Source organism: Diadema setosum, chromosome 20 (assembly GCF_964275005.1).
Source record: "Diadema setosum chromosome 20, eeDiaSeto1, whole genome shotgun sequence".
In the NCBI taxonomy this organism is placed as follows: Eukaryota; Metazoa; Echinodermata; class Echinoidea; order Diadematoida; family Diadematidae; genus Diadema; species Diadema setosum.
The window spans coordinates 31,107,059-31,131,358 of NC_092704.1; the positions used below are offsets into that span (position 1 = coordinate 31,107,059).

Genomic DNA, 24,300 nt, shown 5'->3' on the forward strand with positions numbered 1-24,300 from the left:
CCTGACCCTAACCCAAATTCTTACCCTAACCGGCTAACCCTAACCCTCACCATATAATCTTTACTCTAACCCAATCACTAACCGGTAGTTGCCCGTGGGGTAATATTGGTCGGGGGGGGGGGGGGGGGGTAATTGTCCTGATACGGCTGTTATAGGTCCCGTTTACCTTTGGGAGCAGTGATTTTAATATCTCAGTATATCTCAATTCAATATATCACATTTGATGCATATGCGTATAGGTTTGTTGTACCACAAAACATCCTAACATAATATATATATATATATATATATATATATATTTTTTTTTTTTTTTTTTTTTGCAATAAAGCCTAAAATATAAGGAGATTTCAGTATTTTTCTCAATAAACCGTAACTGTAGACGGTTTAGTCTGGAAACATTTTTATTATAACTATTGTTCAAATTTTGTATATTTGACAATACTTAACATCGATTTTACTGATTCTACAGTGGTTGTTTCTATCCCTGAAGATGCAATAACACATCGCCGGTTTAGATAGCGGTTCATGGCGGTTCAGCAAATCGCCGTGCTCCGCCAAAGACCGTGTTTACACCGTACACAAACCGTGGTCATCCGTCGCTCATCCGCCATGAACCCCGAGAACCGCGGGGAACCGCGGGGAACCGCCAGAAAAATTAAACATGTTTAATTTTTCGTGGCGGTCTTGGCGGTTTGAAATGGACCGTGTTCACATCGCCGTTCATCGTGTAAAGAACGGCATCCTCCGTGTTTGCACCGAAAGATCCATGATAATACCGTGGTAACACCGCCATAATTTTCAAGAAAAGAAACAATAAACTTCAGAGAGAATAATGGCTCCGGCGACACTTCGTGGCGGAGCAATAAAAAATGGAGAAAAAAAAAAGCAAAGATGAACCCATAATGCAAGATCGGGTAAATATATTGTTCCCTTACTTCTTTAACACATATACAGCAACAAATAAAGTTTAATGTTCAAAAAGTTGTTAGGTATGTTGAATAGTACATCATTTACATTAAAAGGTAAATTCATGATTTTATTATACAAATGATGCACAGGATAGAGTGTGTTAGTGAAGGTGCGGCGCGCTCGAGAGTATTGACAATGGTGCGACATGCACGAGGCGCAGCCGAGTGCATGTCAATACTCGAGAGTGCGCCGCACCTTCACTAACGCCACGAAATAACCCTGTGCATCATTTGTTTTATAAAATGGGTCGAAAACTAACAGCATTATTCACGTACCTTTGTGGGTCAATACCAGTCAGCTACATGTAGCACTCCCTCAAAAGCCAAGATATCCGAAGTTCGTCCCAAACATTAACGCACGTCGCACTCGGAAATCCCGCACATAAGTACTGTACGTACGTATAAGAGTATACGTACGCCACGTACTGTTACGCACAAGAAAGGCCGCCGGCTGTTGTGGCAGCCCGCGGCCCGAACTAGAAGTTGTTTACAGGATTGACAGCGCGTATAGTGGCGCGTGACGCACTTGTAACAACTGATTGAGTGCGCACTGCTAGTGTAAACATTGTGACGTACGTCAAGCCAGGGAGGTGGAAGAGAGACTCTTCTTAGTGCATACCTGAAGAAATTAATGCACGCACACGTGACTCATTTCAGCGCTTCCAATTGGCTACATACCTATGAACCCATTTTATAATATACAAATGATGCACAGGATAGAGTGTGTTAGTGAAGGTGCGGCGCGCTCGTGAGTATTGACAATGGTGCGACATGCACGAGGCGCAGCCGAGTGCATGTTTGCAACCGTTGTCAATACTCGAGAGAGCGCCGCACCTTCACTAACGCCACGAAATAACCCTGTGCATCATTTGTTTTATAAAATGGGTCGAAAACTAACAGCATTATTCACGTACCTTTGTGGGTCAATACCAGTCAGCTACATGTAGCACTCGCTCAAAAGTCAAGATATCCGAAGTTCGTCCCAAACATTAACGCACGTCGCACTCGGAAATCCCGCACATAAGTACTGTACGTACGTATAAGAGTATACGTACGCCACGTACTGTTATGCACAAGAAAGGCCGCCGGCTGTTGTGGCAGCCCGCGGCCCGAACTAGAAGTTGTTTACAGGATTGACAGCGCGTATAGTGGCGCGTGACGCACTTGTAACAACTGATTGAGTGCGCACTGCTAGTGTAAACATTGTGACGTACGTCAAGCCAGGGAGGTGGAAGAGAGACTCTTCTTAGTGCATACCTGAAGAAATTAATGCACGCACACGTGACTCATTTCAGCGCTTCCAGTTGGCTACATTCTTGAACCCATTTTATAATAAAGCTTAACAGCTTTTAAGATGGCCAGCAACGTGAACCTAATAAGTTATACACAGAAGACTTATGTAAATAATATGTTGGGTTCTACTAAGTCTTTCGTGATTATGTATGCCTTTTTGTAAGACTGCATGTTGATACAGATAATATAATGTTGAAACTTAAGAGAGGAGGGGGAAAAGCAATGTTGAAACATGAAAAAAAAAAAAAACACCCACCATTATGTTACGTGAACCTGTAAGTAAAAAGTAAACTATGCACATATACTGTATATGTTTCTTTGATAATGTATAATTTACATACTTCTTTTTATTGACTGTTGTTAAAGATATTATCATCACCATGACCGTTCATATAGTAGCGCATAATACCTTTGGCAAGGTCTCTATGCGCTTTAGAGGGGGAACAAAAAGATAAACAGGAAAAGGTAATTTCAGAAACAGTAACATGCTGCATAAGTCATCATCTACAATCACTATGTTACTATTTTAACAGATAAGTTTTTAAAAACATTTTGGACTTATTGATGGAACTTGCATCACTTGGGATGCTGTTCCACAGTTCTAGTACGGCATAAACTACGTTTGCCATAGTAGTTTGTTGTAACGGATCGAGGGTATCACATACAGATTCCCCTTACGATTTAAGAACTCTCATAGGCTCATATTTCACAAGGAGCTCTGAAAGGTAAGAAGGAGCAATTTTGTGAAAACATTGATAAACAAGCAACAAGATTTTAAATTCAATATGCGAAATAATTATGTGAAATTTAATTAAGAAAGAGTATAAAAAGAGAGATGTTGAAACAAGCAAGTACATCACTACTCGATGTACTTGCTTATAAACCTGCAAATGAACAGGAAACTTTGGAAACTATGTTGGATTCTGCTTTGATATGTATGTCTTTTTAATGACAGTTGATACAGATATTTTAAAAATTAAAGGAGAAAGAGAAAAAGCACGTTGAAACTTGAAGATAATTGCTTGTTGCATCACTTATATCAATCTGTAAAACACAGGAGGTTACAATGTTTCATAATTTCTTAAAATTGTGTTTACCTAACAAAGCAAAACGCTCCTTGTTGAAACCCATTGAGGACAAGTGAAAGGGCTCTAATTGCATCCAACTAGATGGGCTTGGTATGGACTCCTCCACCTTCCGGGGAGATCCGTGTTACTACCAGTGACTACCGCGTCAATCCGCGTTTGCTCCGTGTTCAAAACGTGTTGAGAACATATAGTCACATCGCGTTTAAGTGCTTTCCGCCACCATTGGGACACGGTTCACGGCGGTTTGAGAACCGCCATGAACCGCCATCTCAACCGGCTATGTGTGATCGCCCCTTTAACTCATATTTTAGAACTACAATGTATTTTAAAGCACTGATGCTGGGTTTTGGTTTCGTCTGCAAATGGTAAATTATGCCTTTAACATAGGTGGACTTCATCGGGCCTCTGGACCCTCTCTACTCTGTCTATAGTGTCAGTTTCTCCTAAATGAGTATAATTATCGCACTGTTGAACGTTGTCCATTCAAGAGGAATTCCAGTCTGAAAAGAAAGTACAAAAATCTAACGAGTACAACAGTGAAAATTTGATCGAAATTGTATGAAAATTAGGGAAGTTAAATGAAGTTGTGAGGATTTGCTTATACTAAGCATTGAGTAATTCGGTGCTTATTTACGTCGATGTAGGACAATATTGTCAATCAGTTGCAAACATAAAAACAACTCGACATTAATTTGAATAAGTATACCCGCTGCATGCTATCATACGGATTATAAACAGCACTGCATGGCTGTCTGGCGGAAGCTCGGTGGTTTAGTGGATAAGACGCCTGTGCGGTGATCAGTACGTCGTAGGTTTGAATCCTGCCTGAATACATGTCCATGATTTTAATCATGGCTACCACTAAACACTGATTAATTCGGTTTTTATTTCCGTCGATGTAAAGAAATTTGTAAATCAGTTGCAAAAGATATCGGTACAATTAATGTGAATATGAAAATGAGTGAGCTGATGATGGCATCACCTCAATTTTCCTTTTATCTTGTAAAAAAAATGACATAAATTCAGTGTTGCTGCTATTCAAGTGTGAATTATAACCTCCTTGCTGAATAACTTCAAAATAATGATCAGCTATAGATATATCAAGAGTTGAAACTGGGACGTAATTACGTTTGACATAATCACCATAAAACGTTGGAAACCTCAAGACCCATCTCAACCGAAACTGTACTATCCCTTTAAACTCGACTCAGAGCGTGTGATTTAACTCGGGTGGAAATCAAGAAATATTAGAAGATTCCGGAAAAGTGTGTGCAGATGAGATCTGGGGATATCTTTATGTGCAAAGAAGATTACCTTCGATTAGTTCTGGACAATAACATATTTAAGGATGGTTCTCATGGATTGAAAAAAAAATAATTCCATTGCGTCAACAGTCGAATAACATTTTTGGTGTTTGTCCAAACATAGTAAAAATTTGTTTTGATTGTCATAATTTCACATCAGTAAGCTGGCAGCTGAGGATAGTCGTAAGGAGGAAGGTGACCCTTCGGGGTGGCGATGTTTTTTTTTGCGTAAGAATCTTGAAATTGATTTAGAAAAAAAGCTGGCACGGTTCCTTTATTATAGTTGATAAACCTGTTATTAATTTCCTGGTTCGTACAGCGACTGTGTGATCTACAACCTGCACTTCCTCGTTTACGATGAACAGCTATAGCTGTTGTTCATAACGTTCGATGACTATGAATAATTTGAGAACAATCTTCAGGAACCATATCAATTAAACACAATTGACCGCGCACAGGTCGAGTGACAAACATGATTATTTTCCCCGCAGCTCATCAGGGACTTGAAAGAAAATATTCCTTGAAATCATAGCCCTAATAAGTGTGTTTGTATTCCGCCTCTAATCCTTTCACTTTCATTTCTTATCTGCTCGACTTTTCGCTGTACGGTAAGGGTAGGTCTCTGACTAACCTCCTTATTTGGTTTGTTGGAGTTTAAGTTGTTGGTGTGATGTTATTAGAGAAACGCAGTCTTGCACTATTTATCATTTGCAGATGAAAAAAAAAAACAGTTCTAGTGCTTCAAAATAGTTCTAAAATGTGAGCTAAGGATATAAACAACCATTGTAAAATGTTAATCAGTATAATTAATTATTGTGAGTATTGTTAAACATACAAAATGTGAACAATCGTTTTATCAAAATTGTTGCTAGAATAAACCGTCTACAGTTATGGCTTAATGAGAAAATTAGTGATATCTCTTTATATTTGCGGCTTTATTTCCGGATTTTTATATGGTATACAATGGATAGGATGCGTTGTGATACAACTGAACTATACAAATGCATCGATGTAATGTGATAATTTGAACATTTTCTAATCACTTCTTGCTCCAAATGGTAAACAGTGGCTTTAAAGTAAAAAATGAAAAGGGCCTCTATGGGAGGATGTCTTGTGTGTGTGTGTGTGTGTGTGTGTGTGTGTGTGCAGTGCGTCCTCAGAATTGAAATACATATGATACCCAATAATAATAATAGAATAATAAGGTCTTATTTACCCATCAGGGTAGCCTCTTCAGTGTTGCCAGTGCTCTACCTGAGGGCCCTGTTGTTATTATTATTACCATAGCAATAATGAACATAAGAAGTAATATGAGTGAAAAAAAGTAACTCGGCCTAAATAATGGAGGAAGGCGAAGCGAAAGTTGACGCAAGAAAGTGGGAGGCGCTGTTGATCGCGGATATATGAGCTGTATGTTTTTATTCTCCCGTGTTACTTCTTTCCTGCTCAGACCGAGGGTAGACACCTAGGCACAATGTTGTCTTGCTTACAAACAGATGCAAGTTGTTAGACAAGACCCTGCTTCGACTAACGGTTGTCATCTAGCATACCGTTCTGGCAGAGCAAACTCCAAGACTCCGTTGGTAGCTAAAAGTTCCGACTTCAATCAGGATTCAAGATGGGACGGTGCTTGAGGACTGCTGAAATTTTCCTGTGCTTCTCCCTCGGATTGTTTTGGAGAGATGGCGCGATGGGTTTCAACCTAGACACAACGCGCCCGCTATTATTCAGCCATCCAGACAGCCACGGTCAGTTCGGCTTCGCTTTCACACTCCATCAAGTTGGAAACGACTTCAAGTAAGGAGGCTTTCCTTTACATACTTTAATACTTTTTTTTTTCCCCGTCAACTTTCTTTTCTAGAAGACATGAGGTAGACCTTATGTTTTGTAAGAATGAAATGGAAGCAGGAGAATGCCTCTGCCAACACAGAAAAGTGTCTGTTATTGTAAAACTTCATTAGGGTCTATTAGTTTTACACATTACAAATTACACTTCAGTTTACTTAACTGCATACGGCAAAGCCAAAGTAAAAGGAAATGTCTCATTATTTCACGCGAATTGATGTCACAATTTCACGCTCTGAAAACAAACAGACAAACAAGTAAACAACAAAAACACAAAAATATGCAATAAGCCGCAATGTGACAACAGCAGAAGAAAAAAAAAATCTAAATAAACTTTAAATATCGCTTTCGATCAAATCAGGAAGATAGAAACGTAGAACCTTCAGTGTATTCTAAATATTCTGAAATGTATCTTTTTTTATGTAACATGACTTTCACTACACATAGAGTTATTTACAGAAGTGAGATGTTTGGCGAGCCGAAAAACTATGCACTGTATTCGATGACGCCGGAAATACCACATAATCAGGTGTCTTTCGGCTATCAACGAGCAATAATATAACTGTACATAATATGGCTCTATACTACACAGTCTTCTTTAGCGTATAAGCGCCTATGGATGTCTAAGAGAACGTTACGACAAAAACAAGTTTTTAGCTTTGCCAAAAAGCCCTAAAAAGATTAGAACGAAGGCGGAGAGAACAAGGAAATTTCGAGAGACTGAGAAGAGAGATTGTTGAGAGATTTTAGTGCCATTTCTGTAAGATATTTCTTCCGCCTCATTGCAAGAGAGTCCTTGGTTAAAGGTCCGATGAACTTCAGGATTTGACTCAGTTAACGAGGACTTAATTCAGAGAGTGTGTTATTCCCATATACCTGCCCGATTTTGCAGTTTCAGACGATCAGTGTGCTTTTCACAAGAGGATAATCCTTAAATACACTTAGGTCAGCAAAATCGAAGAGAGGAAAAATCGATGTATCAGTACAAGGGCCATGGCAGCTGGGGGGGGGGGGGGGGGATGGAGTTTCTGAGCCCGCCCCCTCCTCCCTCCTCCCTCCCTCCCCCACACACATACATTCTTTCGGCTCTTACCACCATCACCACTACCAAAACCTCGAAAGAAAATGATAGCAAACACAACAAAAAACCCCATCACTTTCCCAGGCCAACGGTTCTGCCCCAGTCGGAGGGAGCGGGGGAGGGGGTGAATGGCAACCACGATCACTGTCCTTACCAGTCCCCCCCCCCCCCCCCACACACACACACACATACACTCAAAAACGTTTTGCGCCCCCTGATGTTGTAAACTCATTTAGGACTATAAATGATTTATTTATGTGATACATGTTGAAATAATTGCTACGCAAATACTCTTACGAAAAACCCTCAGAAGAACAGGTTAATGGTATAGCCTTGTGCAAAATATACACAAGGTTAAATCTGCTTTATCACAGTTCAACAGTGGGCCAACTACATCTCAGTACTTTAATATGTAACTTTCGCTTGATGTAACTCGATAATCTTTCACATACGTAGATAGGGAAATTACAATGTGACGGACACCATGGGCATGCAGTTAAATTGCGATTTCGTCATCCGTTCAGTTTTGTTTTTCACGTATGAACATCCTTCCGAAGCCAAAGAAAGGCATGAATCGTCTGGCTCTTCTGATGAAGAGACAATCACAATAAACAGGAAAAAAAAATCAAAACAAAAAGACACGCAGGTATCAGTTTGTGATCTGAAAAGTTAACAGGAAGAAACCAAAGAAAACAAATACACACGATAAAAACTCCTCATACTATATACTTTGTGTAAAGTACAGATGACTTTTAGATGACTCTTAGTATAAGACTGTTCATTCCTCTGAACTGAACATGCCCGAAAAGAACGTTTCACTATGTGAGCATGGATATCAAGTAGTTGTGAAGGGAAGATATTATGATGTCAAACAATGAGCAGAATACTTAAAGGGAATGCAAACCCAAAGACGAATGTGAATTGAGTGAAAGCAGTAACATGAGTAGAACACATCAGTGAAAGTTTGAGGAAAATCGGACAATCGATGCAAAAGTTATGAATTTTTAAAGTTTTGGTGTTGGAACTGCTGGGTAAGGAGACTACTAGAGGTTATGACGTATGAGTGGACTACAATATAAAGAAAAAATAAAGGGAATTAAATAAAAATTCATTTTTTCATGAAAATTACACATTCCATCAACTTGATACTGACATATGTTAGGGGTAGCACTTATTCCCCCTGCTTTCTGAAAGCGGTTAATCAAGTACTCTTTCATTTTGCCAGAAAAGTGAATTTTGTGGAATTCCTTTCATATTTTCTTTATATTGTTGTCCACTCATACGTCATAACCTCTAGTAGTCTCCTCATCCAGCGGTTCCAACACCAAAACTTTAAAAAGTCATAACGTTTGCATCGATTGTCCGATTTTCCTCAAACTTTCACTGATGTGTTCTACTAATGTTGCTGCTTTTACTAAATCCACATTGTTCTTTGGGTTTGTGTCCCCTTTAAGCCTCTTCTGGTGAACTTACGTCCATTTTGCACCGAGATTGAGCGACTTACTGATCCATTTTTTCCGGAAGGTAGACAAGTGCAGAAATTACAGCGAACAACAGGATTTACGAAGTTTAAGAACACTTCACTTCACTGTGCATAAGCATGGAAAATCTGATCAGTGGTTGTTGTTGTTGTTGTTGTTGTTGTTGTTGTTGTTCTTATTGTTGCTGTTGTTTCAAATTCTTTCGGATTTATCTTTGCAAACGCCTCTCAGAACTTCACAGAATGCGCTTTCAAGTTTAACTTGCCAAAACGGCCACTTATCATAGTGGCTTTAACCACTATCTCCTCTTCACTTACCGAGAAACGACGAGCTGTAGTTATTTAATAGGAAGAGCAAACATGGCATAGTATAATATTTGAAACTCAAATATGATGTTCATTTCTTTTAATTGTTCTGACAATAAAAAAGTAGAAGACGTTCAGGTAAACATGGGTAAAGTTAACATGTTTTATTATGAACGATGCTGAACTCCTTTTTATCAGCTTTATGATCATATTTACCTGGCATATTAATATTTCTGTTCCCCTTGTGCTAAACTAAGTGACAAAGAGGTCCTCTTTGATAAATACAGAGGAAGAATATACATTTTTCGCAAATATCGCAAAAATGTACATAATATACAAATTATAGGAACATAGGTCGTACTTCATGGAGCAAAAAGTTAATAGAGGTGGTAATAAAACCTTTTTAACATAAACTCAGACATCTAGAATACTCGTATAGATGTTTTCAGTGCTTCGAGAGTAATTATATAATATGCAAAAGAAAAAATACAAGAAAATGAAGATGAAAACAAAATACTGGAAGACCCCAAAATATTTATCAAATATCTTTGATATATTTCTTTCTTTATTTGATATTCCGTATGAACAAAAGTTGTAACCATAAAATGCAACTCTCAAAATCATACTTTTTATCCCCTACTTGATTGATTAATTAATTACTGCAAATGGTCTGCTACGACGAGGGAACTATTGATGGTGATGACGATGTCTATACTGTATTTTTAGAATAACAAACAAACAATAGTTTCACAAGTTGCACGCTCACTTTCAATATCACACTGTACACTTCCTTGTTGGATAGGTTCCAAGCACTATAGCAAATCAGACATGCTTTTGTTTGTTTGTTTGGTTTGTTTGTTTTTGGGTTGTTGTTGTTGTTGTTCTTGTTTGTTGTTGTTTTTTTATAATAACATGCATCTCTGACTTTGGACCTTAATAACTGATAACGGCGACGTGTCCAATTATCTAACAATGATAACTTTCAAAATGTCATATCTGTGGCTGTCAAATGATCAGTGCAGTCAATAGCCTCTTACTCACCATTGATAGATATATTTCTGTGAACACGCACATAGAGTTAGGTACAAGTTTTAAAAAATCAACAACTTTAAAGGGATGGTACAGTATTGGTGAAAATGAGAATTGGGCTTTTAACTTTTTGCGAGATACCAAGAAAACACTTATGATATAGTACAGAGCATACCATTTTAAGAGGAATTCAAAGTTTATTTGATGAAAATCGGGTTTGGAATGACTGAAACATCCAAAAACAAAGTAAAACAAAGCGATCGTAATAAAGTGTGGGTCCCACACTTTATTAGAATTGCTCATTTTTGGATATTTCAGCCATTTCAAAACCAATTTTCATCAAATAAACGTTGAATTCCTCATAGAATTACATGCTCTTTCATATTTCATAAGAGGTTTCTCATTATCTCACCAAAAATGTGAGAAACCTGAAATTAGGTCTCAACCAAAACTATACGATCCCTTTAAAGTGAAATTTGTTGAACATGATACAGATTCAACAGAAATCTGATTAGGAAGAAGGAAGTTACTGAATTTTAAAGTTCTACATATTTTCGTCGAACACAAGGAAAATGGAAGAGGCTATATTTTTCAAATTCATGATTTTCTTCCAAATTCATGAAATTTTCACAAAAATTTCACAAATTCATGATTTTCTTTTTTATCATGGCTACTACTAAAACACTGATCAATTCAGTGCTTATTTACGTCGATGTAGGGCAATTTGTCAATCAGGCTATATTTTTGTTTAAAAAAAAAGAAAGAAATGTTTTAGTCAGTGATTTAGAAAGTAATACCACATTAAACTGAAAGTAATCTTTGCAATCAGTTATAAGATGACTACAATGATTTGATGATGTTTGATTATGTTATTTTTTTTTTACATTCCATGTCCCCTCCTAAAAATGAGGGTTTTATGGGGGGATTTCAGGAAACTTGTTAGGTGATGACATCACCATACAAGCTCTGTCAATTTTAATTTTAACTATACTATCACAGATTTGATCAAAACCCTACTACTGAGTATTCTTTCATCTGATTCCATTCAATTTATAATATCCAACCCTTATCTTCTTAATGTCCCCGAACCAAAATGATCATACGGAGATATAAAGAGCCTGTTGTTTTTTTTTTTTTTTTTTTCGTTTTTTTCTTTTTTTTTTGTCGGCAGCTTCCTGCAGCGTAAGTAAGGAACAGATTCCCAGACTCAGTGAAGGATTGTTAGACTGTCGCTGACTTCAAAAGAAAACTAAAAATGCACATTTTGGACTAATACATTTTCTTAATGATGAACATGCTGCACCTGTATATTATGTGTCTATATGTGTCACTTAATATCACTGATTTGAAGAATTCTCACCTATTCTATTCATCTGATTTTATTCTGTTCATTAAAGCGAACTCAAAGTTTATAATGTGAGATATGAGCTGAGACCTTATAGGAAGCTTAAGGAAGTATCGCCACGATCGACAAACTCGTCATGATTATGTTTATATATGTGTGATATATGATCTATGTGCTTGATTATATTATGTATCGAGATACTCTCAAGATAAACTATGATAACAATAGTAATGATGTACCAATTTCTAAAGCAAATACATTTTCCTTCAAAAGCTTCTGATAATGTTTGACAGTAATGCGCATTAAAATGGGGAAAACAAACAAGCAAACAAACAAACAAAACGTGTTTGGAGTCTTGATTAAAGACTATAGTTGGGAAGTTCCAGATTTCTAACGGCAAATCATTCCACAGTTTAGGAGCTGTCTCATCAAGTCATTTTAATTCTATGTTAAGATTGTAAAAGACGAGTGCCCATAGAACTTTGCAGATTATGAGTGTGTTTGTGAGGACTAAGTATTATAGCAGTTCAGTTGTGTAACAGGGGCTTGACCAATCAGTGCCTTGTATACAATAAGCAAGATTTCAAATGATACTCGTTGCTGAATTGGAAGACAGTGTAACTCTCTCAAAAGGAAAAAAAAAATGATTATTTTCGAGGACAAATCGATCAACATATTATTTGTTCTTCTTGAATTTGTACATCGGTATTTCCGTGGCTCATAAGTATAAACGCACACACACACACACACACACACACACACACTATAATATATATATATATATATATATATATATATATATATATATATATATATATATATATATAATAAGTGCATCGGTATTTCCGGTCGGGACCCATTCTCCCGCTCTTAATATATATAATATATACATATATATCTGTTTTGAAACATTCATATATTATATTTGTATTTTCAGATTGATTGTAGGAGCACCGAGAGCCCAGTCCCAGGCTTTCCAACCTGGGCGGGTGGACCGAAGTGGCGCCGTGTACAATTGTCCGATTGACGCGGCTTCGGCGGAGAGCCCAGCGTGCGAGGAAGTGGTGCTAGACAGTGTTGGTGAGACACGCTGCAAGCGATTGCAAATTGGCTTTGATAATGATTACTGTCAAGAAGACAAAACAGAACGGAAGAAGTTCCATCAACATGGAACAGAAGATAAGAAAGTTATAGAAATGTCATAATTATGTTTTCACGGAACAGTAAATAATATGCAAATTTCATATGTTTTCACGGAACAGTAATATCTGTCATAATTATATTCATTATGCAAATTAGCTGAGGTGATGATGTCATCACCTCTCAACGTTCCCACCGAGTTATGTAGGAAAATGTAAAACCCGCATCACACTGTGCGATTTTGTCTCGCGATAACTCGTTTCAACGGCAACTCTGAGCTATTGACGCACCCTTGCTCTCCATTGCAGGGTACTAATACTAATAGTTCAAAAGTCGTCCGCTGTTATATCGCGCACCTCTTCAGATTAGGGAGGTGGAAAGACTTCATGTTCTTTCCACCTTCCAGGCCCTGCTCAGACTGTGTGCAATCTTCTGCGGTGCGACATCGCATCGCAAGAAATCGCACATTGTGAGGCAGGATTTAGAATCATGTTGAGGAGCGACAATTTTTCAATTACTTTGTACCACACTTTCCCCAATATGAACTGTAAGCTTTTCGTATGACAAGCGGTTTCATCGACCTATCAACTTGCAGGTTCAACCAGGACGACGAATGCATCCCGCCAATGGTTGGGCTCTACAGTACACAGCGCGGGAAACGGAGGACCAATTGTGGTTAGATGATTAGTTTGATTTACTTGAACATCCTTCCCCCTTTTTTTCTATTTCTCTCACTCTCTTTACCTCCCAATCTATCTATCTATCTATCTATCTATCTATCTCTATTATTATTTATCAAATATTTATCAAGGGTAACTATCAAATGCTAGCATTTTTGCATCCTCCCATCCAATACTGTGTTCTGTATCGAGGGCGTATACGTGTTCCACAAGACTGCGAATGAGAGGGGTTGTTTAAAGGCTAAAGGCTCTTTTGTGTATCTTCAGTCGATCATGTAGAGTTCTGCCAGTTTCACCAACATAACAGCTAGAAGTTGTATATATATATATATTCTACCACGTGTTACTTAATGTCTTCAAAAAACATATCTAGCTTCCTCACATTGCGGTTAAATTTCTCTTCTTTCTCTTCCTCCCAAGAAGAAGTCTTGAAAGGAAACCACAGAAAATCATCTGAAGTTTAGTGAATGTCGTTTACTGTAGAGAAAGTATATATTTAAAAGCAATGCTTTTGCATTTCCCCCCAAAACAACAACACAAAGTCCAAAACAAGAAGTGAAGTGGGTTCGTATAGGTTCCCCTGCTTGTTTATGTGCTAGACGGCATTGTCGGGTTGCGAAAGTAGGTGTTCTCTTTCACTTTTGAATGATTAAGTATGGTTTAGCTTCATTATCTTTTTAATAGTCAACCACTAGCTCTTAATAATCACACAACTTGAAGCCTGGAGCACTGTTGCCATTGCCCAACGGAAACCTTTAGGTGAATTAAAGGTAAGGGGTTGGACCCACATATTTATCGCAGACTGGCTAACATTCTTGTAGTCTGTAAATTCATATGTTGATATTTTGAAATGGAATTCCATTCCTTCCTTATTATTGTTAGAGTCAACAGATAGGGTATATGTGCAATATTGGTCTTTTCAAGTTTAGTGGCATGAGTTCGCAGTCCGTTTTTTTTTTTCACCGATATGTAATAATTCTCAGCAGTAGCCTTTAAGGGGATGGTATTGGACGATGATTTTATCGAGCAAAATTTGAGTCCACATGCTCTATAACGCTAACTGTCATTCATATTAGGTCTGTAGGCCACTCTACAAGAGATTGGGTTCGGTTGGAACAAGAAGGGAGTACAGGTACAATTTCGGTGGCTGCTACATAATTACGGAAGACCTCTCCGATTTTTCTGCCTTTGAACCTTGCCAGTATTACTGTGAGTATAGACCGCAACTGAAATCATTTCATTAAAAAGAAAATAATTCTGAGATACCTGAGAGATGTGTTTACGGATGTATTGTGCATAGCTTGAGGGGGAAAAATGTTCCCGATAACCAGATTATCTTGCTCATGGCTTGCCGACTTACAGGAGAAACAATATGGAGACTGTCTTCGTTCATGAGGAACGGTGTAACTGAGTATATACTTCATAATGAGGTACTGGCATTTACGCATGCACATTCAATGCATTCGTAAACCGGTCTGTTCCATTTATGTATTTAGAATGTTGTTATATACAGTATGTCCCCTCCCCCCCCCCCAAAAAAAAAAAAAAAAAAAAATCGGATTTTTGCCTTGATAACTTGCAATATGATTAAACTGTCTTAACCCTATTTCAGGGTCCAAAAATACATGTATAACATCTTACCTATATTTTGCAGAAAACCCCTTTCAGTTTGGTAAAGTTGTCACAGGGAAATGTGAATCTTTGTGAAACATGTCGTAGATGTGATTCTTCCAAGTTTATACTCGGATGCTCTTTGAACTGGATATTAATGTGTGAACACAGTGGACAGAACTTGGAGGGAAGGGATTCCTGACATGCTCTACAAAAATCCTCATATCTCTTTGACCACTGAAGCAAATCGGATGGGATTTTGTGCAAGACGTGGGGAATAAGTTATAGTTTCAGACCCTAAAGTTGTATTTAGATTGATTCACTATTTTAAAAGTTAACATTGCGGAGGGTCCCAATGCATTTTTTTTTTGAGGGGACATACGATAAATGAATTGTGATTTAAAACTCAGACGGATGTGGACAGTCAAGGCTATGAGCTGTTTCATAATATTACACACGAACAACATTAATGACTGCATTTGTAGGCGACAGAACTGTATATGCAGATTATCTTGGGATGAAGAATTGGGAAAAAGGAATCACAATCAAATTATGTCCTTATCGCGGTGAAATTCTATAATGTTTAAATTCCAATTGATAGATAATTGACTTTGACGCGTTTTTATCTTCTGCAAGTGCATTGGCTTCTGCAAATTGTCTGCATGACATGTCAAGGGTTGACAACACTATTGTTACATTATCACAGGAGGAATTATTGTATTGCTAAGATTTGGGCCGATTTTACGTAAAAAGAAAAAAAAAAGAAGAAAAAAAAAGGGTAAAAATTCATCTTGCTTACTACACCAAGGAATTTCTTTTGAAATTCATTGATAGGCCTGATACTATGTCTGTGTGTGTATAAAGGAATCACTCGAAGAGTGAATGATCCCTGAGGTCACTCTAAAACGAGTGAAAATGAACATTTTCACTCAAAATTCTCTCGAATTTCAGTCTAAATTCACTCTTTTTTGTATTCACCCCTTCAAGAGTGAATATTTTCACTCGATTTTTTAGAGAGTATATGATAAAAATATCAACTATGTGGAAGTTAAATAAGTATATTTCATTTCATTTCAAATTTCATATATATACATATATATATACATATATATATATATATATATATATATATATATATATATATATATACATGTATATATACACACACACACACATATATATACATATATATATATATATATATATATATATATATATATATTTATATTATATACATGTATATATATATATATATATATATATATATATATACACGTATATATTCAGTATCAAGCATACTTTCAAAAGAGACCTAAATTTGTCATCTTTTCTGTGCCGCGCTTGATAGACAAATGGCTTGAAAAATTAAAAGCATAATGGAATGCTCAGAGATGACCAAAAACATGCTTGAAATTGATGTCATACATCGACTTCCAACTCTCGATTTGGTGTAATGCGCTCAACCACACAGATTGTGACACAATACATGGTGGATGTATCTAAGTTACCGAGCTGTGTTATGCCTCCATCAAGACACTTTTTAGTGAGACAGAAATTGGTGTTAGTATTGTTTTCCTATCGGGATCTAAGTGCAATAGTACACCCATTACTCAACAACTATTACACCTCAAACTGTATAGTGACTTTTTTATCAGACTTTTCTCTAATGTCATACAATGTGCAACATTATTAACACAGTATTTTTCATTTTATACAATTTTACATTCCAATTGATTTCAAGAGAGAAATACAACACAAAAATTGATATACAATTTGAAATGGAAAGAATGAAAACCATAAGGAAATATGATTTGCATGCCCAGCATTGAAGTTTGGTGGATTTTGTACCACATTTCTCTTTCGTGTGATTGTATGGACACAGACCTAGATGTAGATGATAATAACAAACTTCTTTTTTTTTTCTTTTTTTCTTTTTTTGAACATTCGGATTGCTTCCATCAACGTGAAAACTGGATGTACTTTGATATACCGGTATATCACTACGCTTTAACATTAAATCATGATTATCTTAACAACATACTATCATTCAAATATGTACGTGTGCAATCAATGTGACGGGATCATCACATCAAGCAGGGCTATATTATGCGGTAATGATATACAAATGTAAACGTATCAATATCATATATATATATATATATATATATATATATATATATATATATGTGTGTGTGTGTGTGTGTGTGCGTTCTCTCAAATTAAACACTTCTACCTCTAACACTGCATAGACAAATCATGATCAAATTCTGTGCTCTACATTTACTGTGATTTCGCTTACCGTTTTCCGCAGATGGTTCAAGGTTTCGGTTTTTGAGCAGCTACTGTGAATTTGGTTTCAGCGCTTCAGTTCGAAATGTACGTTTTTGTTTTCTGCTTTGCTTTGTTTTTTTCAAACAAAATGCTGAAAGTAATGGTATGTAATTTCCCTGGAATAAAGTGAGGATAATTGTTATGGTATGATTCTGAAAATGTTGTCATGGCGAGCCATATCTACTCATAAAGTTATAAATATCATAGTTGTAGTAGTTGTAGTATATGCTTCTGATCGTTTTATTGGATTCTAAATATTACCAAATTTACTATCCGTCCAGTAAGACCAAGAGATTAAAACAAATCATTAAAATATCTGGTGAGCGGATTATATTGTTTAGCTTGATAAGTCACTACTGACTGATGTTAAAGATCAACGTTTTCTTTTAGAGAAAAAGATATGTTCTTTCTACAGGGACGTGATCTTTTGGAATGTTCGTGTTTTTCGGAATGTGTGTGTGTGTGTGTGTGTGTGTGTGTATTTGTAATAGATAAGATAGCATTAATAAACTATTCAATTTTTGGACAGTGTTGGATCATAAGTAATGACCATGTTTGCCCCTGTACTGCGTGCACTAAAGCAAAATTGCTACTTGATAAATGTCGAAATTCTTATGTACCCCTTTCACAGAATAAACTCGTGTATGGTGCCCCCGGATCCCACATTTGGGAAGGTAAATAGAATGACATAACAATTATTTCTGGAAGAATTCTATTGACTAAGGATTAAAAAACGTATGACGAGTGTAATATAAAGTATTCTGCAGTTACGAAATAACGCAAGTCAAAGCTGACATAGATTTTTTTCAGTGATAGTCTTAACAGTGCGCAATTGCACCAACAATAGAATAAATAAGCATAACAATTACCAGATTGAAGCATGAGGCCTATTTAGTAGTTCAAAATTCTTGTTTATTTTTCGTTCTATTTATTGTAATGACGAGAACAAGCAACTGAGAAGTGGAAGATTAAGATGAGGAAGAAGAATTGTAATATGCCTCATCTTACTACGTATGTTGCAGATTATCCGGTTAATAACATAATTTACGCTAATGATAATTGCAATACAGGATACTTATAATGCTCCAATTCCACATGATTAATGTGGTCAAGGCGCGGTAGGAAAAGTGAATTATGAAATACTAAAATCATTACACATGTACATGAAAAATAATGAATGAGACAATAATGATGAAAAAAAAACATGTACAATTCTAACGGAAAGCGGTTACAAACAAATGAGTCTTAAGGGCAATTTTAAAGGAGTCAACATTCGAAATGTCAGCTTGAGACAACCGATTCCACAGGTAAGGTCCAGCATGTGCAAATGACCGATCCCCTCATGATTTCTTCGTTTTTGGAACAACAAGCAATCTACAATCGGATGATCTTAAACATCTGGGAGGATTATAAAGAGTCAGCAAATTAACATTGTACTCTGGGCAGGCCCGCGTGTATGCAATGAAAAAAAAATAATTTAAATACAATGTGAGATTCGACGGGTAAACAATGCAGTGAGGATAAAACAGAGGTATAATGTGAGTATTTCTTCTGATAAGGGTAACAATACGGGCTGCCGAATTATGCAATTTTTGTAACCGTGAAACTTAAGATTGTGGCAGCTGAAACATAAATGTGTTACCAAAGTCAAGTATATAAAGGGCATTAGCTATTTTTCTGTGGCTGAACGAGTTAAATACTTGCGAATAATGCTAGTTTGACTTTGTCTATAGGTGCTGCCTGGCGCACAGACGGCACCATTGATGACTCGTCGCGCTACTCTTTCATCCCACGTGCTCACACAGCGCGATATGCTCGAGAGTTTTACCTCGGTAAGAGAACAGCCATCATTTTGCAATCATTATACAGCTAAAGGAAGCCAAAACCCACATAGCAATGTGGATTTGGTAAAAGCAGTAATATTAGCAGGTGCACATAAGTTAAAGTTTGACAGCATTAAAGTGTAGCCTAGTCTCCTTATCCAGCGATGACGTCAACGAAACTTTAAAAATTCATAACTTGTGAAGCGACTGCCCGATTTTCCTCAAACGTTCCCTGATGTGTTCTACTCATATTGTTGCTTTCACTCAATTCACCATTTATAATTGAGCATTGGTTTCCTTCAGAACACAATTCTGTAGCAGGATGAACTGACCTTCACGAACAGGGGGAAAATAGACAAGCAGAAAGAAGAAGAAGAATTAAAATCTCCGATAATCTACAAAAAAGTAGAAATTTTTTAAACTTAAGATGTTTTCCATAATGTTATTTGTAACTGACACATATGCAAATTGCCTTAGATGGTCATCAACTTTTAAGGCTTACCCAGATTTGTAAAACATTCCTTGAAAATAATGTCGATGGTCTATGCAGCCCATTTTCTATAAACTTGTCATCAAGATAGCTTTATATATATATATATTATATATATATATATATATAATAGTAATAATAATAATATATAATTACATTGTAATATATATACAGTATACATATATATATATGTGTGTGTGTGTGTGTGTGTGTGTGTGTGTGTGTGTAATAGCAACAAAGGTTATTTCATACGAAAGATTCTCATTTGTCCTTTTTTATAAAACAGCAAAATTAAATGGGGCGCACTCACCTCCATTTTTTCATTTTTATACCCCCGCCAAACGAAGTTTGAAGGGGGTATATAGGAATCAGCGGACGGTCGGGCGGTCGGTCGGGCGGTCGGTCGGGCGGTCGGGCGGTCGGTCCGTTGCAAATCTTGCGTCGCGAACTACTTCCTCAGTTTTCAACCGATTCCCATAAAACTTGGCACAGATGTGTGCCTTGGGTTGTAGATGTGCAAGACGTATTTTTTGACAGTACCCAAAAGTACGTTGCCATGGTAACGGCATATTATGGGCAAAAATGGGTACAAATCTTGCGTCGCGGACTCCTCCCACAGTTTTTGATCAATTTTTATGAAATTAGGTACAGATGTTCATCTGAATATGTTAATGTGCAAGACACATATTTCCGCAGTGGCAAAAAGTGCGTTGCCATGGTAACGGCATGTTATTGGTAAAATATAGGGCAAAATGCTTCATGGCAAAACTGCTTCATCAGTGTTCTTCCAATTCTCATTGAATTCATATTGAATGTTTGTCTTAGGATATAGGTCAGCATGACACATTTCTTGACAGTGACAAAAAGTATGTTGCCATGGTAACAGCTCACATATTATGAGCCAAAATGATGGAAAATTTTGTGTTGCAAACTACTTCCTCAGTTTTTGCCCAATTTCCATGAAACTTGGTACAGATGTGTGCCTTTGGTTGTAGATGTGCAAGACGCATTTTTCGACAGTACCCGAAAGTACGTTGCCATGGTAACGGCATATTAATGGCAGAAGATCAAGGAAAGATCTTGCGGATTTAACTACTTCCTCAGTTTTTTGACCAAAGCTTATCAAATGTTGTTTTGACCAAAGCTTATGAAATGTTGTTTGGCGGGGGTATTACCAGTCGCTGTAGCGACATTTCTAGTATTTCTTTTGTTTTAAACAACTTATGGGCATCGCCTCACTGCCTCTCCAATGTGCATATGAGGTTGCTACTATAGCACCACCGTTTTGTCTCCCCCCCCCAAAAAAAAAAAAACGAGAAAGAAAACAAAACAAAACAATTAAGACTTTAAGCTAAGCATATAGTGCCTACATCCATTATTCGAAGTCCAATTTTATGGAGACTGATTTTACTTTATTTTCGGGGTACAACAATGTAAAGAAAATGTACGGAGCATTCCACACATTTTCCTGTTTGGAGGAGTGGTAGAGAGATTAACAGAGGAACAGTAATGTATTACTCCTAGCATATTTCAATTTTATGAGAATTAGAGTTTTGAGGATACCTCTGGTTCATTTTTCTATCTCGTTGCGCTGTTCAGATATCATTTATTGTTAAAGTCGTCTTATCCAGCTATGACTGCACATGAATTGAACCAAAACTTCACAAAGAAATAATGCAAAGCTTTTGCAAGGGTCTTTCCATACTCTCCTCAAACGTCGCATGATATAAAAGTTCCACAATATTTCTACATTAAAGTCGTCTACACGATTAAGTTAATGTTCCCTTAAAATGAGACTTGTAATGTGCATTGAAAATGTATACGTCTGACATATGCCATTCGTTGATAAATGTCCACAGGGTATTCCGTGGCTCTGGGAAACTTCAAAGGGGATTCGGAGCTGGAATATGCTATATCGCAACCTCGATACAACTACGGATACGGCAGGGTATGAAGCATTGTGACTAAACACGAACAGAAACTGTCGTCATTGCTACATCGTCACGTCCTTATATAGAGCAACTGATGCGAAGGATATAAATCCCCACTGCTTTGTCTTTAAAGGGGATGGCTAGTAACTGATCAATGGAAATAAGTGGGAATGCTGGGAAATGATTGTTCCAATTCTTGTGGGATTCATTTCAAAATACATTATATATCTATTGTTGTGTGAAAATTATTTGCTTCAGAACGGTCTCATATTCAAGTAATGTGCAGTTTAATACCCCGTTACTGTACAGGCATGCTAACTTGAAACCATTAAACTGCACATTACTTGAATATGAGACCATTCTGAAGCAAATAATTTTCACACAGAATGTACTCTTAAATGAATCCCACAAGGACTGGAACAATCATCCCCCAGCATTCCCACTGATTCCCACTGATCAGTTACTAGCCATCCCCTTTAACAAGGAACGTCATCGCAGTTTGAATACAAGAGAATTGAAGAGATGTTAGGCTGTATTATGACATCATCCCAAGACCATATTTGGATATGACACTGCAACCGTAAGAGTCATCTCGGGATGTGACAGTGTAGAATTCAACCACTTCCTTAGTTCATATCCCATTTTAGTGCCACTTGTGCTAATGTGTTGTCTAAATTTCTTTCAATCAATACGATTTCCAATTTGCAATTGAACAGTGTTGAATATGGAGTTGATTTTCACGCGTTGGATGCATAGTGACCAGTCCTGTTTGTGAAATGTTAAAGCTTCATCTGTTGGCAATGATGATACGACAGGAAAGATGATGTTCGTTATTCCGGAAATCCACTATTCCTAAACACACAAATTCCGTAGACCTTAACTTTCGTTAACCCGAAAATTCTAGGGTTCGATTCATCCGAAAATTATATGACATTTTTTTCGAAGGTTGGAATATTCCTACGGTTCGTTTATCCGAAAATGAAATATGTATACGATATGTTATTCCGAATGTTCGTTAATCCAAAAATAATATACGGTTCCTTACAGGCCGAAGGTTCGATAGTCCGAAAACGAAAACAAAATAAAGTGCATACTGACAGACCTTCGGTATATCGAACTGCACCGGACAGAAATATGGATTCGTTATCTCGTTTCTACCGGCAAATATATTCCACGTTAAAAATCCATGACATGTTATAGTTGTGGTCGTGAAAGGGTTAATGATGAAGCATGATTCGTTGTGACCTGATGAAAGAAGATTACATAATGACAAAGGAGCCATACAAAAGTGTTGTTTGTGCTACATGCATGGCAAAATCATCGTAAAAAATATGGTTGCATATCAATACAGAATTAAGAATGTGATATGAATGTGACGTGATATTTTTTAAAACTTTTTTTTTTCATTATATAGTTCAACCAGTCAGACCATCAGATTGAATGAAAAATGTGTACCATTGCCTCACCGTATGCCGCTTAGACGACAACGAAAACATTTATCTTCATGTCCGCATATAGCTATATTACACAGTCTTTATCTTTATAAATTTTACAATACAATTTCGTTAGTCAACTCAGTTAAACTTGTAGCTCATCAATTATACGGCAACCACCCGCTGCAGCACAATGTTCCTCTATACCCATGTTTCTTTTGCCAGGTACTCTTGTACGATGAAAATGGTGAATACTATCGCCAGCTCTCCTCATCAACTCTCGGCACGTATTTCGGCCACGCCATGGCGGTTTCCGACCTCAACAACGACGGGTGAGAAGAAACGTTCGGTCTGCATCCCTTTCAAGTTTTACACCCCATTCATAAACCGGTCCGGAGGCGAAGTAACTCTTAGGACAAAAAATAAATAAATAAATAAAATACCCGAGCTAAAGTTAGTCCGCTCTCGGGAGGTAGTCCGCTTTAGGCCCGAGCCATAACGTCAGTGTAAATGGTATCTCGATTTTTAGCTCGGGTCAAATACCCCCATTCCACAGAGATTTTCTCTGATGGGCCACTCATCGGAAGCAAAGTTTATCGCTTCCGGCCACCCATCGAAGTGAATTGTGATCACAGTCCGATGAATCCGGCTTGTGTTGGTCGACTATCCGGTCAGTGTCAGACATGTCGGGCCGTGATCCGATGAGGCCAGATTGGCCAATGAAGATCACGCGCCACACGTCTTAGTCGACTAACCAAGTCGGATTCATCAGACTGCGATCCGATACACTCCGGTGGGTGGCCGGAAGCAACAAACTTTGGATTCCGATGAGTGACCGATGAGAAAAAAAAAAAAAAATCTTTGTGGAATGGGGGTATGACGCTCGCAGGAAGCACAATTGAAAGGGGGGGGGGATAAGTTTACAATGACAAGTACGCTGGTCTCGCACGGAATATAGGTGGTCGATAATGGCAGTATTTATTATTATGAAAACTAATTAAGCTGTACATGAACTGGTTACTCGCTGTAGAGTCTCAGCAGTCATTATTATTTAGCGGTAGTCGCTTTACCTTCAGCTGGAAGTAAGCAATTTGTAACATCCTTTATTTTTTGTGTTCATTA

The 24,300-nt window shown here is 37.3% G+C and overlaps 1 protein-coding gene across 1 annotated transcript in view; it reads left to right on the forward strand.

Annotated features, from left to right (window-relative positions):
- The first annotated feature begins 23,481 nt into the window (after positions 1 to 23,481).
- Positions 23,482 to 24,300, forward strand: part of LOC140243605 (integrin alpha-V-like) — a 30,726-nt gene continuing 29,907 nt past the window's right edge. Inside the window, exon 1 of the mRNA XM_072323270.1 lies at positions 23,482 to 23,510. Coding sequence (XP_072179371.1) covers positions 23,482 to 23,510 — 29 coding nt within the window. The remainder of the gene's footprint in view (positions 23,511 to 24,300) is intronic.